At 42.2% G+C, this 18,423-nt stretch overlaps 1 protein-coding gene across 2 annotated transcripts in view; it reads right to left on the bottom strand.

Moving 5' to 3' along the window:
* Positions 1–12,679, bottom strand: part of MACROD2 (mono-ADP ribosylhydrolase 2) — a 756,429-nt gene extending 743,750 nt beyond the window's left edge. For both annotated transcript variants that reach the window (XM_033142884.1, XM_033142885.1), the window contains exons 1-2: positions 12,445–12,679; positions 9,037–9,153 (exon numbers count right to left, since the gene is read on the bottom strand). In XM_033142884.1, coding sequence (XP_032998775.1) covers positions 9,037–9,153; positions 12,445–12,490 — 163 coding nt within the window. In that variant the 5' untranslated portion in view covers positions 12,491–12,679. The remainder of the gene's footprint in view (positions 1–9,036; positions 9,154–12,444) is intronic.
* Between the last annotated feature and the right edge of the window lie 5,744 nt (positions 12,680–18,423).

Below are 18,423 nucleotides of genomic sequence, written 5' to 3'. Positions count from 1 at the left end.
AAGGAAAAAAGTCAATGTAGCTTATTGCTCTATATGGGTTATGAGTAGGTTAATACAGTAATGGCTATCAGTAGTGTAGCATGTTTTCTGAACATAAAGTGCTCAGGATCTGGCAAAGAATTATGCAAGTCAATATATCTCACACACCACTGATCCATCACCTGATTTCAACCACTCTGGCCATGTTAAATAATCATATTGCAGCTCAAAAAAGCCAAGATATGAACAGGCCTCCCTCTGGGCTGGAGATAGCAAATAAACCATAAAGTCTTCCACAAAGCTCTCACATTGTCCAAATCAGAGAATCATGATGAACTGCCTTTGACCCAGGAAACAAAACCAGAGTCTGAAGTTCCTTTAACATCTTGGCTGGTTCCAAAGCTGCCAATCTCAAGCTTCCTGCTTTAGTTTAAATGGGAAATATTGACCAATGGAAGACTTCTTGGCATGCTTTCACTGGTTTACCACAATGATGCTCTCATTGTTCAGAGAGAAGCCAAGCTGTACAAATAGTTCCAGCACATGTACAGAGTTCCAGCAGAACTGAGCAACTCACTAACAGCCCTTCCCTTCCATGATGGAAGGAAGGTGGGATATAAATGTAACAAAAAAGGATTTTCTGGAGACTAAAGTTTACAGCAATGAAGAGGGCTGCACACAGTTTATAGAGGGAAGTATGGCAATGCAAAAAGGCTTTAGCATGGGGAAAGTTAATTTAGAAGAGGCCTTTTAACTGTCTTTCTACCTGCCAGGTTCTGGTTAGATCTACTGCTCTTACATTTGAGAGAGAAGAACCACCTGGACTGGACTTGCTGCTTACATGAAGTTGCCCATATAGTGAAGATTTGTAGGAAAGCATGAGGCAAATCTTGTCTCTCAAGATTCCACTGTGTGCCATAATTGCCCCATCTTTTGCCAAATATTCAAACGAGCAGGCACAAATTCAAAGGAACCCTGCTTGAAGCAAAGCTTGCACATTTCAAGGTGAATGGGATGGGTAGAATGCTTAGCTGGAAGAAAGCCAAGAAGATGCAGCACCCAGTTGTTTTAATTTAAAAGCTTGATAAGAGTCCCAGAGAACAGGGTTCAACACACCAAACAAAAACTCAAAGAATAAAAAAACACTGCTCATCCTACCTGCACCAAGCACACAGCACTGCAACATATGACTGGAAAGAACAGGAAATTGAAGGGGGGTGGGGAAAGAAAGAGAAACAGAGGGAGGGAGGGAAAGGGACAGCATGCATAAAGAGGGCAGATCGGTGCTGTAAAAAATGTAACATGCAAGATCATATTTCCACATGGAAAAATTATTAATACATGAAAGAACGTTAAGTATTAGATCTTTAAAATGTTAATAACATTTTTAAGAACATGTAAGTGCACTTTTAGTCCTTTCCTGGCCCCATTGGTCACCATGTACTATTGATGTCTTGACAGGGAGTAGTAGTAGTAATAGCTCAAAGTTCAGTTGCTAGGTTACTGGCAAATCAACATTTAGATCATCATGGGAGGCTAGAAAAAGAATACATTTCTGTTTTCACAAGATAACTGAATAATTTAAATTGAATACTTCCTTCTACCCTAATTTCCATTCTAGCGAAGTAGCTATTGAATTTGCAATAGCTATGTAGTCAGTTATGATGACCGACTGAAATGCATAAGTAAAAGCTATAAACACAAATTTAGCAAATTATGAAAAAGGGAAATTTTGAATATGAAGTATAACTCTGCCTTGTAGTGAGGTTTTAAAAGGTGTTACTGCTGATAATTCATCTTTGAGAAGAATTTGCTTCTACAATACTACTCCATATTCAGGGAAGTAAGCATATGGCTTCTCTAACTTTTGGTTATTAGTTCAGATTCCCTACTGCATGGCAGCCTATGGGAAACATGTTTGCCTTTTGAAAAATGCTGCTCAAAGATGATGCCTGCATCAAATTAATAAATGACATTCTTGAGTTCCACCCTTTTTATGAGCAATATTCTCTCATTATCCACTCCCAACATGTTTTAAGATCACTTGGAAGCCTTACTGAAACTAACAAGACTTTAAGTATACATATTGAGGAGCACAGCCTCAGAGGGAAAAAAATAACTGCAACTTTCATTACAGCACTAATTGCGGTACTAACAACCTTTTTAAAAACAGACTAAAAACTATGCTTGGAGAATGTCGATCAATTGATTTGTCAAGTAAACCCTGTGTACATTAGTGTGTGGGCATGACAATTAGGTTATCTTCAAGTTAAAGACCTACATTGGCTCCCAGTATATTTCTGAACACAATTCAAAGTGTTGGTGCTGACCTTTAAAGCCCTAAACGCCCTTGGCTCAGTAAACCTGAAGGACCGTCTCCACCCCCATCCTTCAGCCTTCACTGAGGTCCAGCTCTAGGGGCCTTCGGGCGGTTCCCTCTCTGCGAGAAGTGAAGTTACAGGGAACCAGACAGAGGGCCTTCTCGGTAGTGGCGCCCACACTGTGGAATGCCCTCCCATCAGCTGTCAAGGAAATAAACAATAAGCTGACTTTTAGAAGACATGTAAAGGCAGCCCTGTTTAGGGAAGTTTTTAATGTTTGATTGTTTATTGTGCTTTTAATTCTGTTGGGAGCCACCCAGAGTGTATAAATTTATTACTACTAATACTACTACTACTACTACTACTACTACTACTATTTGGGCTGCAGGAAGGGCCACAGCACATACACCCTAACCCTAACTCAACACCCTTATACCCCATACATACTGCAAATCTTCATTACTCAGCCAAAGGACATCACATACAAAAGAACAACATGAGGACCAGCACTCAACTATCATTAAAAGCAGAGACATCACCTTGCCGACAAAGGTCCATATAGTTAAAGCTATGGTTTTCCCAGTAGTGATGTATGGAAATGAGAGCTGGACCATAAAGAAGGCTGATCGCCGAAGAATTGATCCTTTTGAATTATGGTGCTGGAGGAGACTCTTGAGAGTCTCATGGACTGCAAGAAGATCAAACCGATCCATCCTGAAGGAAATCAGCCCTGAATGCTCACTGGAAGGACAGATCCTGAATCTGAGGCTCCAATACTTTGGGCACCTCATGAGAAGAGAAGACTCCCTGGAAAAGACCCTGATGTTGGGAAAGATTGAGGGCACAAGGAGAAGGGGACGACAGAGGACAAGATGGTTGGACAGTGTTCTCAAAGCTACCAACATGAGTCTGACCAAACTGTGGGAGGCAGTGGAAGACAGGAGTGCCTAGTGTGCTCTGCTCGGACACAACTAAAGAACAATTAAAACTACAGTAACAGCATAATCGATCATCAACAACAACATCAGACAAAAATGCTGCTATCAACTTAGTGACTTATTTAATATAGTCACTGTCCAGGATACAAATCAGGGCTAACTTTTAAAGTTTCTGGTTTACTATATAGGATAACTTAACCAACTATGCTATCATCCCACTATTTACTAAAGATGCCAACTTCAGTTCACAACAAGCAGGATGGTGTACCATATGGTCCCTAGAATATTGTTCTATTTTGATTTTGAATAGATTTGATAAATACTAAGGCATATTACTCCAAAGCTGTGTTCCATAGAGCAACAATCCCACTGCTTGAAAAAAAATTAAGTGAATGGGGAATTAGCCTCCGATCACTTCCTTTTTGTTGTTGTTGTTGTTGTTGTTTATTAAATTTGTATACCTCACCCTTCATCCGTAGATCTCAGGGTGGTTCACAACATAATATAAATATAAAAACCCAACATACATAATAAAAACAAGAACCCCCCCCACAAACCAATAAGCCCCCCCACCTCATTAAGTCAATGTTTCCTCCAGTGAACTCCACACCCTCTTTAAGCGATCGTGAACTAGCAAAGGCGATACCTAGATATTTAAATTGCTTAACCTGGACAATCTGGTTCCCACTGATATTCTATGCTGCCTCTGATTTATTCCAACCACCATATGTGTTTTACTATAACTGATAGTTAACAATTCAGATATGCAGTAGCTAGAAAAATCCCTTACTGTATAACCTTCCTCCAACCCATTTGCAAGGAGAACACAAGGGCTGTATTATCAGCAAACATCAAGAGTAAAGCTTGTGTGTCCCCCAAATATATTGGACTGAAAGAAGCACTAGATCAGTGTTTTTCAACCACTGTTCCGTGGCACACTAGTGTGCCGCGAGATGTTGCCTGGTGTGCCGTGGGAAAAATTGTGTTTATTTGATTCCTGTTCAAGAGAATTACTTTATATATAGTCAATATAGGCACAGAGTTAAATTTTTTAACATTTTCTAATGGTGGTGTGCCTCGTGATTTTTTTCATAAAACAAGTGTGCCCTTGCTCCAAAAAGGTTGAAAAACACTGCACTAGATGAACTAGTAGCAATGCTGTTTATGTATAAAATTAATCAGGGAGGCAGCAAGCAACCTGGTCAAACCCCCTTAAGAGTTGGAATGCTACTGGACAATCCTCCAGAGGATCCTCCCTGAACTTTTTACCAGAGTTTGTTTGTTGAGCCTTATAACTACCGGTAAATAAAGCAATCAGTCTTTTATACCAGTTAAGGCAATTTCTTCCCACATACATATCCTACCAACCAAACCAAAAGCAGCCTTTAAATCTACAAATGAAAAATATAACGAACATTTCTTCATCATGGTCATAATACTTATAAGCACTTATAAACCAGCTGAAAAATTACAAAGCAGGGTTCAGTTTTTGAATTCCATTCTCAGAGCCCAGCTTGCTCCTGTTTATGTCCTCAGCTCAACTCTTTGCTGTATTACGTTTCTTTATTAGGTGAATCTCACCTAGTATGCCATTTTCCTTAGTGCCTAAGCAGACAAATCAGCATAGCGCTCAAAGAGTGTCATGGCAAGAATTATCCCTTGTTTGCCTTAACATACTATGATGGGGGTTGTTTCCATGTTCAAATATAAGCTTTTGAAGTAATCGAACTTAGAGGCCACAGTGACATTTTTACAATCGATACCAGCAATGAATATATGGGAGAATATTTAAAAAAAAAAAAAACATTTCATATGCACTGTACTGTATTTTGAAATTGTTAGAGTGGTGAAATTGTTAGGATAATATACCATCACCAGCCAGTGCTACCTGTGGCCAGGCAATGCAATCTCACAAGGGCTTGGATTAGTTTATGTGTGTCCATCCATCTTTACAGCAATTTAATAGAATCTTCACTCCAATCAGATTTACATGCGATCATGCACTGTATTCATGGCCAGCAGTGCAGCATTTAGCCTAAGCGTGTAATGCTCCAGCAAGTGATCAGAGCAGGTGTTATTCCATACCCCAGCAATTAAGAAGCTCTTCCTCCCCATTGCCTTTTGTTCTCCCCTTATTCACTTCATTTATACTCCAGTGTTACCTCAATTTGCATGTGTATAATTACACACACACTTTTCTATCACCTTTTTATGCAGCTGGAGTCAGTCTATAGAAAGCTAGAGTCAAAATAAGCTAGACTTAAAATGCCAGACCCCTTTTTGTACTAAAGACTGCATCTGTAATTTATGCAGTATAGATCTAATTATTCTCCCTACATATCCAAACAATTATTGTGTAAACAGGTAGAACAAAAGAAGCTGTTTTGCCCGAAAGCTGACTGCTTTTCTTAAGTGAAAGACTGGTGCACAAGTCATCTCATTAAACCATACTTGCAGCAGCTAATGCAGGCATAAGCAAACTCACCCCTCCAGATGTTTTGGGACTACAACTCACATCATCCCTGACCACTGGTCCTGTTAGCTAGGGGTGATGGGAGTTGTAGTCCCAAAACATCTGGAGGGCCGAGTTTGCCTATGCCTGAGTTAATGTATTAAATCAGTGGTTCTCAAACTTTTTTCTCTGGGCCACATTTTCAGAATAAATATTTGCTCATTCCACACCAGTTTTTTTATTGCTAAGAAATGCATTGGAAAACAAAAAGGAACAACTCCTAGCAGTGCTTGATTTATAACATAGAAAACAACTACTTTATAATATGATCATGGGACATCCAAAAGGTATAGAACAATGTTTCTGCAATATATTCTGCAAAAAAAAAAATTTTTTTTAATACTATCCTGAAACGTTAAAATGTTTCTTTGATTGTCCTTGAATCTTCCTGCCACACTTGTCATCCTCTCCTGCCACACCAGTGTGGCACATCACACCTTTTGAGAACCACTGCATTAAATCATCCAAAAGAATAGAAGGACTTGAAGGTGGCTCCAAATGCCACAATGACCAGCTGGGTCACCTAGTATCTAGACTTCATATCACCTGGTGCTACCTCCCATAGCTACTGTACCCTCAGTTTCTGTACACCTCTGCTCCTTTCAAGTCTTCCAGCATGGCAGAACAGGGGCTTGGATTGCTCTGCCCAGTCAAATTACCACATTGTGCTTATTGTATTAAAAGGTACTGTCTCACGTTTTGTGAGACCAATATTTCATTTAAGTTTGCTTCTAGGAACGCAAAATAATTGAATAAAGGAATTTTGAAGTTTCAACTCAAAGTGGTGGTAGATGGATCTTTGTCCTGGCATGGAACTCTAGTTTTGAAGTTCCAGGCAATAGTTGTGCAAAACCAGTCTTGGCTACTCATTCGTCAGCACTGCCTCTAGTTTTCTCTTTATTAGAGCTTTACCTACAGAGACCCTTATGTTTAACCAAAATGGGTGGATTGGCATTTTAGGCCCTTGGAATCATGTTGTCAGTGTTTATATATTAATGCATGTTTGATATTTTAAAATGTACCGAGAACTTCGAATATATATTTTTATTTTTCTGTTACAAAATTGTACACACGAATCATAAAACATGATATGACTGACAAAAAAATGGGTCATGGGGGTGTGTAAAATACCAAACATATTATTTTACATAATAATGAGGCAATTACAGTAAATCATAGAACAAAAACCACTGGATCTGTCACTCAGCACCTACTTACTTTGAAAGGGACACTGATGGTTCAGATATTAACATTAGACCAGCATTTAGTGTGATGAAAAAAGTAAATTAGGCTGGCTTGCCCCTACTCAAATGCAGCTGTGAGTTCAGAAACATTTGATTCCATTTTAAATTGTGGAGATGACACTGGAAGCTGGGGTTAAAAGTACTTTAATATTTTAATAAGAAATCTGGCTCATATTGCTACATCAATGTGGTGGTTAGGAGCTGCTTCAGTTATTCTATTTGAAGAAATTTTAAAATAATATCAGAATAAAATGCATAGCAGACACTGAAACCCAACATTATGTGGCATCTTCACAAACTGTCCTGATGACACACTGTAATAAATGTGACAGCACCGTGTAGAATCAAACATCAAGATCTCAAGAACCAAAGGAACACAACTGCCCCCCCCTTACACCAACTCTAGAAATAGAGCAGACTCCAGTATTTGTGAAGCAGATTCAATTATATAGGTGACTAGATAAGGGAAGGGGGAAAAAATTTCCTTTGCATATAACTAAAATAGCTACATTCTGGCAAGTACTCATGAGTGACATCTGCTCTGCAGTTCTTATTATTAACATGTGTGACTTGCAGTTAAATATGTAGAAATCCCTCTGACATTGCTCACTAAAGCGACTTGCTGAAAGACATCAGAAGCAATCCTAACTCTAAGAAAGCCATCTAATTCCATTATATACACCAGATACCCAGGCACGTTGCAAACTACTTTTTATATTTTCTGATGAGAGGTGTTATATACTCAAAATAAATATTCCACAATACATAAAACTAAAAAGCTATTTTCAGAAGTCTGAATAGCTTTACGCTGATTACATTTGTTTCTTGTATCTGCAATACACACAAGATGGACTACACCACTGACTTTCATTTGATTTCATCATGGAAGAGTACAACTTGAAGATTTTAACATGCAATGGTTCATTTAATTTTAACAATACCAAAATAGATTTCTACCCTTGCCTTGACATTTCTAGTTTGGTAGTTTGCTCTATTTTATTCTCTTATTACAGAAGAAGAGCTCTGTTCAGAAGTAGGATACTTTCTAGTTATAACCCACTATTTTAAAAACTGTACAAGAAACTCTGCAGTCAAGAGGCAGCTTCAGGTTTGCTTCTCTTGAATAATTCCCCCATGCATCATGGCAACACATGTTTGAAAAGTGAAGGGATTTTTAAAAATGGTTTGATACTGCACAGTGAGTATGCTGTCCCACTGTGTGCACCTAAATTTGCTCTTTGGATACAAGCCACTGAAGACAAGCAGTATGAAGTACCAAAGAGGTAGGCATGCCCCTGGAAAGAAATATGGTACAGAAATCAACAAAAGTTCAGCTTCGATTAACAAACTAGTAACTACAAAATAATCTGAGGTGTGAAAGTTATTATGGCATACAGGTAATTAAAATAATCTACAGTTGTCCTTTTTGCAACTTGATAAAACAAATTCAGATTTTCACATTATAACTATTTCCAAACTTTTGTATGTTTCACCTCAAGTTATTCTACAGAACAGTATCAATATTATTCTGCAGTGTCAAAGCAGTCTGAGTTCATGTTATCAAGCAAATAAAGCTGGCTGAAGAAAGGATGGAATGAACACTGGGAATTGGTACCAGTAGAATATATTTGTTTGCAAACACACGTCACATTTACACAATGGGCTGGATCCAAAAAAGATTTATTTGTACTTATAGTTCCACTTTAAATAAATGGGACAACATTCAACTTATTTACACATGGGACTAAGCTCAACTAATTTACCTAGCCGATGGGTGGAGTATAAATAAATTTATTATTATTATTATTATATAAAGAATTCTATGTGTAAACTTTAAAATGTAGTGAGTGAAGCACTCCTATAGGAATACAGCCAAAAACAGCACAATGCAGCAATCTGCCACATTGGTTAATGCAAATCCTCAACCCTCACTCAGCCTTTACAACACAAGGAACCAAGACTACCCCACCATGGAAAGCAAAACTAGATGCCATGATTCATCTTCTAAGGCACAATTGTCAATTTATTAGAAGCTAACCTACCATCACTTTGGGTCTTGCTTTTCATTTCTTCCATCCATGCTGGGATGTCTTTCAGAGGAACGTAATCTCGTATGTATTCTTTACGCCTCTCCTCTAGTGTCATCTTCAACAAACGCTCTGTAAAAAATAATAATAGTATACATTACTAATATTAAAGTTAATCCATTTCTATTGAAGCCAAGTTCATGAATTATCCTACAAATACCCACTTTTTCTTTCTACAGGTGGGATAACATTTATCTTGGGGGAATATATGAGATTTCAAGAGTATGTTTTTATCTAAGTTTTATTGCGTCTTATACCAGTTTCAGCATATAGGCAAACTGCACAAAAAGCAGCGATAAAATAGTTCAATTACACTTAGAAAGCATAATCAATCAACACCTTTATTTCTCAACAACCAAGCTTCCAATGAGTTCTTGATATGCTGTGGCTGAGTTTCATTTCAGGCTTAACTTTCTAGTGTTTCTGGGCTGTATCCAACTAGGCCATACTTCTTCACTGAAATCAACAAACTTGTTAGTCATGTCTATTTATTTCAACTGGTTTGTTTCATGTACGAATTAGTTGGATACAACCTACCATAAGTAAAAACAGACACAAATGTGTGCCATATCTTTTGCAACATGAAGCAGCGCTTTAAGAACGTGCTTTTGTTTTCATGGCTGCTTATTATTTAAAACTGAAGTGATCAAGGACTTCTATTAGCACTTGTCACTTAATTAAAAATGCTACTGAAATATTAGTTTGACAGGCAACACATATGTACTAACAAACCTACACCATCAAATTAAAGACATTCAGTTCACATAAAACACTTAAGATATTTACTCAAGACAAGAGCTAATTAAGGCATTTGCACCATGCCTCCAATCTACCTCAAACATCAACAGCATCTAGTATTGTTATAAATACACTCCTATTTCCTCATGTATTATAATTTCTGAAGAAGCTTGCTCTACTAAAGTTTAGCATTGCTTCAAACTACAGAATAAACCCACACCACACTCTAGTCAATCTTTAAGGAAAATATAACTGATGTAGACTGAAAAAGGGATCCACCCTTCTTGAAGTTTTTATTTGCATTAGCTAAAACATCAACCTTAAAATAAAAATATTAAGGACCTCAAGTTATAACTTTTAGGTATAAATGTTTCTACCAATAGCATTTAAGAATCAATAGAAGAACAGGAGCTCTCAATACAGTACTGTGGAGTCCATCCAACAGTGATGAGAAGCAGGACAAATATTCTACAGTTCTGTCTAACTATTACAGGGCACCCAGTCTTCCCTGATGCCCAAGAAGCTTGAGACACAATTAATGCCCCCTCAGTGGTGAGGATAATTACTAGACCTGGAGGAGGAAGTCGGAGAAGTGCTGTGCTTTCCTACTTCCTCTTCCAGTTCCATGTGCTTTTCAGGGCTCAGATCAATTCTATTAATGCAACTTCCACCCAGATCTCTTGGAAAAGTGAAGTCTGTGCATGAACACTTTCTCTTTCCATCTGCCTGGCGAAGGCTGGGATAGGAGGGAGAGTAGCGATCAGAGGGAATTATGCCCACAACACTCAGTTTAAAACTCAAATGTGGCCATGGGCCTAAAAAGCTTGGCAACACCTATTTTTATAATAGCCCTTACACATACTAGCTATCATTTTCTCTCCTTTTGAATAGTTGCAATATAAATAGTTACAGTATAAATGCACAGGTCAACATAAGCCTTCCCCTGCTTTATTTATTTATTTTACTTATTTATTACATTTGTGTACCACCCTTCATTCAAAGATCTCAGGGCGGATCACAGCATAAAAATGCAAAATAAAAACAAAATGTAATAAAAAAAGAACAAAACAATTTTGTCCATCTCTGTGGCTTCTAAATTACAGGCCCACTCTTTAATAACCACTGTTTTTAAGACTGGGGTACTGCAATCAGCCCATCAGAGAAAAGAGGGCACATTTTGTTTGTGTTAGACAAGCTTCCATTGGTCAGAATACAAGTTCAAAGATACTTAGTTTTTTGTTTACATAAGTAGTTTTGGTCCAATAGAGTTTAGCTTACAAACTTTCATTCTGTTAGTTTCAACAACTGACAAGTTATTCGAAATGAAACTTGTATATTTCAAAGTATTTCCTGCGCTAGAAGAGCCAACTTGAGTTGTGCTGTCACTGTATCTGCAGTATCCTGACAATGGTTTTTAACACTGAATAGGGAGAGATCAAAACACTTTGGAAACAGGAGCAGTTATCATTAACTTTGCAGAGTAGAGAAACTAAAGTTGTAAGGACAAAACAAAATAATAAATAATAAAAATTCCTTATGAGAGGGTTGGTGCATGAGGGAGGGGGTCTACTTCAAAATTCATGTACCAAGGGTTGGGTGCCTTGCACCGATGGCAATACACGCCACCATGCCTTGCATTTCTTTGCAGTAACATGTGAATGACAGAGAAAGCAGCAAACAATTTTTACCGTGGTTTTTTTTTGGGGGGGGCTCTGTGTTGTAGACACCGGAGTGAGACTCAGGCGACCCAGCAGAAAGCAAGAACAGAGAAGCGGAGCGACCCAAACACAGAATCATGACAAGCTATCAACACAACCACCCAGTGAAAGAAAGTAACACAGGCAACCCAATGAAGAGGGCAGAGGTATAATCTGCTTCCCACCCCCACCCTTTTTTTAAAATAGGGATTTTCTTAAATGGATACTAGTTTTGTTGTTGATGCTCTACCTTTGGGGAGGAAGGGCAAAGACCCCCCCCCCCCAAAAAAAAAACCAACAACTCCAGAACACAGAACAAAGTCAAGAGGATAAGAGGGGGGGGGAGCGTAGCTACTATGATTTCCCCCCCCCCCCCAGCAAAACAAAAAAAGCCAGGCCATGCACAGGATGCAGCCCAACTAACACAGAGCCTCTGACAAGGTCGTAGCACTTGGAAGGGACAAGATACATCCCAAGGCAACCGTCTCATCACCACCTGCTCTGGCTCTCTCTCTCTCTCTCCCACCCCCCACCAACCGCCTCCAACGTTCATGCCCTCTCCTCCTCTGCTGTCCCTGGAAAAGAAACGCGTGACCCAATAAGAAAGGAAAAGTGAACTAAGGGTGGCAGAGGGAGAGAGAGAAGATAAAAGCACAACATTCAAAGGCAAGGGTGAGGGAATGAGCGAGAGGAGGAGGAGCCCCGCTGCCTCGCCAAGGTAAGCCTGAGGTAACAGGAAGGAGACCTTGTCCAGGAAGGAGGCGGGCAGGCAGAAGAAGGGGCAGTATCTTTTGCTTTGGATCGCGCGCATCCTGTAGGAGAGGGAAGCGAACCTCCCCCCCCCCCACCCCCTTTACCCGTTTGCCTGAGGAGAGCGAAGAGGGGCGCGCTTTAATGGGCGGGTGGACGAGGGGGGGGGTGTCAGTACCTTTCTCTTCCCTCCAGACCTTTTTCCGCTTGTTCCCGGGATACATGGTGCTGTGGCTGGCGGAGGCTTTGAGCTGCAGGTTCCCCAGGCTCACGGGCGACGGGGGAAGCGCGCCGACCCGGCTGCGGGGTTCGTGCGAGAGGGCACAGCTTGCTCCGCTGTGGCGGCGGCGGCGGCGTCTTCGGCGGTGATGCTCGTCGCCCTGCTGCTGCTGCTGCTGCTCGGCACCTCCTCCTCCTCCTCCGCTCGCCTCCTCCCTCCTCTTATCTCTCTCACACACACACACTCCCCTCACAGCGCTCGCCGACTGGGTCACGCCTCGCTCTAACCCGACAGACACCCCCGCAGCGCCCGCCTCCGCCGCCCGTTGGCCCCGGCAGACGCCGCTCAAGCGACGCGCCCCGCCCCCCCCCTACGCCGCCGCCGCCGCCGCAGCAACGATTGTTTAAAGGGGCAGGGAGGCATAATGGAGGGAGCGGGAGGAGGGGCGGCAGGCAGGCAGGGGGAGGGAGGCAGGGGCAAGAGGGAACAAAACAAAACAGGAGGAGCTAGATCTCCATTAGGGTCTGCCACCTCTGTGCATCCTGCCGCCCGAAGCGGTTGCCCAAACCTTGCCTCATAGGTGGGCCGGCCCCAGGAAGAGTGGGCTTCTCTGTGCTGCCTGTGGGAGAGAAGTGACAAGGGTGCACCTGAAGTGGAGCTTGCTCTAAGGCACATCCCGGTGCCCAGAATAATAATAATAATAATAATAATAATAATAATAATAATAATAATAATAATAATATATTATTTATACCCCGCCCATCTGGCCTGGTCTCCCCAGCCACTTTGGGCGGCCTCCAACAAATACCAAAATACAATACAAAGTCACAAAGTAAAAACTTCCCTAAACAGGGCTGCCTTCAGGTATTTTCTAAATGACAGGTAGTTGTTTATTTCTCTAACCCCTGATGGGAGGGCGTTCCACAGGGCGGGCAGAAGAAGAAGAAAAAGGGTTTAAGGCTTGGGTTTCGGAGCTGCAGAATACCTTCTGGGCACATATCCTTAGATCCGCTCACTGATGAGCTGCAGCTCAGTACCTTACCTATAAGACTCAATGAACTAGAGGTGTTACTTGCAAGCGGAGCAAGTAGCTGGGTATTTAAAAAAATTTGTTATATTCTCGCCAAGCACTGATAAATTTGAGGTCTGTTAAAGTTGCCCGAGTTTGGTTCCCTTTGGAAGTAGGTCACCGTTAAAAGGTCGCAGGAGTTTTATTGACATTTTGTAATATTTGCACTTATTTACACATACAGAGTGAGCATAGATGTGGACATACTTAATAACACGGCTAACCAAAGTCCACTGCTCTGACGTCAGATCTCAAGGGGACATCCAAAACTTTTAAGATGCTTAACAAACATCAGTTCTCTGTGCTATTTCATGTGTGTGATTCTCGTCATACAGAGACATCTGCATTACCTCATCCTTACCTTGGGGGTCTTCTGCTACCTTCTCTGATTTTTATATTCATAACATTCCCAAAGTGATTCTGAAGTAACAATTGTCTAATTTAGTTCCCATGGCAACCCAACAACAGAATTTACTAGAGGTGCCACATACTGTAATACTGTTCAGCATTAGTAAGAATTCACTCATTTAGTGTGGCAGAGCACACTACCTATTGAGATCAAGCAGGTGCCTTCACTGTACTCTTTTGTATGCCTGCTAAATTTTAATCTGTTTCATTATTTTAGTATTTAACTTTTGTATGTTTAAAAGTATATTTTAAAACATGGTTGTGGTTTTTTTATTTACTGTTTTGTCTTTTGTAAACCACTTTGAGGTTTTTCTACACTCAAGTGGTGTACAAATTTCATTCATTCATTCAATAAATAAATAAATAAATAAAAGGATGTGCCTGGCCACATCTGGCCAGCCAGTTTGGGCAACATTCTGCCCAATCTTACAACACCATATATTCTGCCCTCCTGCAGTCTGCAGTGGTCTGTTTTACTCACTCCTCATTCTACCACTTCATTCTTCTTCATGTTTAGACCCTCACTCAACAGTAGCTGTGCAGATTTAAAGTGTATTAAAAGGTTCTCTGAACATTGCCATACTCCCCCACCAACTTTGGTAAGCCCATACACTAAAACTCTGTGGAATCATAGAGCAAACACCACCAGAACTGCTTATTTATTTCAAGCATTTATAATCAGCTCTTTAGCCCAAACATACCAGAGCACCTTACAGATAAATAAATAAATAAATAAATACTCCCAACCCTCAGGTTTACATTCTAGCAAACCATGGCACAAAAATGAAGAGGGGGCAGCAAACTCAAGGAGCACTTTAAATTAGAGTTACAATTTTTACAAAGACCTGCTGCAGAGCTGTAGCTACGGGGTGGGGGAGCCAGGTTTTTTGCCCCAGGTGAAGCCTCTAGAGGGTTGCCATTGAGGCTCCCAGCCTTTGTGTAGCCAGGATTTTTGTTGGGGGGGGGGGCAGGCCCTCTATTGATTTTTACTGATATGGGGGGGCAGCTGCCCCTCCCTTGGCTATGCCCATGTGTATGTGTGTGTATACAAATATGCATGGGTGTGCCAAACTGGGTTTTTGACCAGGGTGAAATGAATCCTAGTTTTGTCCCTGCCAGCTGGAATGGAAACAGTTCAGGTAGCCTGATGATAGGTGACAAGGAAGATCCAAAGGCATGTGATCTCTCAACAGAGCTTATAGAATAGTCCTTATTTTCCGCTCTCTGCTTCTGCACTCTTCCTGGTTTGGTTTGGTCCAATGTTGCTGGGACTACAATACCCATCAGCCACAACCGGCCGGGCAGCGTTTCCCAAGCTTGGGTCTCCAGCTGTCTTTGGAATACAACTCCCATCATCCCTAGCTAGCAAGACCAATGGTCAGGCATGATGGGAATTGTAGTCCAAAACCAGCTGGAGACCAGAGTATGGGAAACACTGGGTTAGGGAATATAGAGGACTTGTAGTCCAGCAACTCCAGGTCCCTCCCCCCTATTTGCATGCATCAAGAGTGCTGGTGTGCATTAAGCTTGCTGCCTTAAAACACCTGCCCAGCCCCTGGATGGGGGGGACGGGACGACAACACCCTCTTGCTGCTTCTGTTGCCGCTCAAGCAGCGGCTGATGCCGACAACCGCCCTGCTCCTCCCCGCCGCTGATTTCAAAGCGATCATCTGAATTTCGCCTTCCTCCCCAACGCAGCACGCGGGAACACCAGAGGCTGTAGCCGTCTTTTTCCGGGTCAGCAGGAGCAGCGGGGACGTGATTGGCTGGCAGGAAAGAAGGCGGGTTGCTAGGTAACCGCGTCAGGGCAGAACCTTGGGGAAACGAGGCGGAGCCGGCGAGGCGGCGGCGATGCTGGTGGCAGGCAAGGGAGGCGCCTCCTGCCTATTGGATGAAGGCGCCTTTGCGGGGCTTGGGGGGGCGCGCGTCAGTTGACTTGGGAGCGCGTATAGTGTGGCAGGCTGTCCTCTTCTGCTCCTCGTAAACAGTCTGAGGAGCTCCCGCGCAGAGCAGCGGCAAGGATGCCTTGCCCAGCCTAGCCCCTGGTCCTGTCTCATTTGGGGGAATCCCAAAAGCAAAGGAAGTATTTGAAATGAAGGCTCTTCTTGTAGCACTGGTTTTGATGCCCTTCTGGTGCATAGTGCATAGTAGGTATCTGGTATTATCCTTGTTTCCTTGTTTTTGTTGTTTTATTTAAACAAAAGACAAAAAAACCCCATCTTAATTCACACGTTCTTTAAAAAGAACTTTTTTAAAATGCAGTTGCTGATCACTGAGCATCTTATCTGGAGGGAGAAGAAGGGGTGTCAACTTGACTAAAATATTGGGGCAGGTAAGCCCTACCCCACACAATCACATAATGTGGCACACGGTACATGATTTGAATGGCAATGCCCATTAACTTGGGCGGTCCCCTCAAATATTTTTTTAGGGGGGCTGAAGGGGCCCCTAGGAGTTGGCTCCTATAGGAAGAAGAATGGAGGTATTTCTAATTGAGCACTGATGCAGATGTTACACTTCTTCCTGTTCATGCCCACATTTATTTTATTTTATTGCGTAGATACCCCACTTTTCCTCCAAAGAGCTCATCATTGTGTGCATTGCTCCCTCCCTCCCTGTTTTATTCTCACAACAACTCTGTGAGGTAGGTTAGACTGAGAGACTGTGACTGGCTCATGGTCACCCAAGTGAGTTTCATGGCTGGAGTGAGGATTTGAACCCTGGTCGCCCAGGTCTTCATCCAACACACTAACCACTACACTATGCTGGGGAAAAGCCATAGAATTACCACATATAATAATCACACATGCAGCTTTAATACTGTAATAGTGGAAACAAATTTAGAAGTAGCATCACTGACTGTTTCGTTTCCTAAAAGCATGGGAGTGAGTTTGATTGCATACAGACAACAGCCAGTGTGGTGTAGTGGTTAAGAGCGGTAGACTCGTAATCTGGGGAACCGGGTTCGTGTCTCCACTCCTCCACATGCAGCTGCTGGGTGACCTTGGACTAGTCACACTTCTTTGAAGTCTCTCAGCCCCACTCACCTCACAGAGTGTTTGTTGTGGGGGAGGAAGGGAAAGGAGAATGTTAGCCGCTTTGAGACTCCTTCGGGTAGTGAAAAGCGGGATATCAAATCCAAACTCTTCGTCTTCTTCTTCTTTTCAAATACTTGGAGGCAGTACTATAGCAGGGCTTGCCAACCTTTTGGGGCCAGTGCATTGGCATATTTGCAAACCTGAAAAACTGGCATAGGCACAAAACACACTACAGGCAGGCACACATGCATGCACACCCACTCCACGCTGCCACCAGCGATTAGGATTGAATTAGGGGGAGGCCGCAAGCAGGAAGGGAAGGGTATTCCCCCTTCCTCAATCACCCTTTCCTCATTGTATGTAGTTAGGCTGGGGGGGGGAGCCTTTTATTGGCTGCAGTAGAAGGGATCTTTGAAATCTAATTGTGATGGGAGGGTGTTTGTGGTGGTGGTGGTAGAATCACAGCTAGGGAAAGCTACCACTTTCCTCCATAGCTGTCAACTTTTCCCTTTTTTAAAGGGAAATTGCCTTATTCTGAATAGGATTCCTCGCAAGAAAAGGGAAAAGTTGACAGCTATGCTTTCCTCTCCAGCTAAACCCCTCCCCCAAAGTCACAATTAGATTTGAAAAAGTATTGGCTACAATGAAAGGCTTCTTTCAAGGTGAACTTTAGCAGGGGAAGGAGAGCAGGACCTTACAGGCACAAGAGAAAAGCTATTATGCAGGGGTGCCCACAGGTGCTGTGTTGGCACCCCCTGCATTACATAGAGCCATCCTTTCCAGTAGTAAGCACTTTCACTTTTTGTGCTGTCTGAGCAAACAAGTTGTGCAGTTTAAGCACTACAGACCTGCATTCAGTGGCAGGCTTGTTGTTGTTTTTTTGAAGCCCTATTGCATGCACAGTGTTCACACATGAGCTTCCATTTAATGACTTCAGCTAGTCATTCTTTCAGCCTCATGTTTGAAAGTTGAATTCATCCCAATCCAATTGTGCAAATTATGATTCCCCATTTCAAGATGTACCTTAGAGTTTCTCAAACCAGCCCTCAGAAATATGGCCAACACTGCTGCAGTAAAGGTTTAAATGGCATGTCTTTTCACTGGAGACAAAGGTGTTAGTTACCTTGTGCCCTTGGCAATGAGCTATATTGCCCCCTGTCCCTTGCACCCTTGGTGCCCTGCTGTGGAGGTGCCCAGAGGAGCCTGGGCACCTTGCCTGGACACACAGAGCAGTGGAGCACATTGATGGGTTGGTGGGCCCCTAGCTACTCCAAGCCAGAGTGGAGAGGCATGATGTTTGTGGTCCCCTGAGCCTGTGCCATTGGTGGGGGTCAACCTGGCTGCCCCTAGATATGCCCCTGATTGGAGAGTGAGTGACCTAACATTTTACAGTTAAACTAGCTTCATAATTAAATTCCCAGA

This window comes from Lacerta agilis, chromosome 3 (assembly GCF_009819535.1).
Source record: "Lacerta agilis isolate rLacAgi1 chromosome 3, rLacAgi1.pri, whole genome shotgun sequence".
Taxonomy (NCBI): domain Eukaryota; kingdom Metazoa; phylum Chordata; class Lepidosauria; order Squamata; family Lacertidae; genus Lacerta; species Lacerta agilis.
This window is presented reverse-complemented; position numbering and strand designations above follow the sequence as displayed.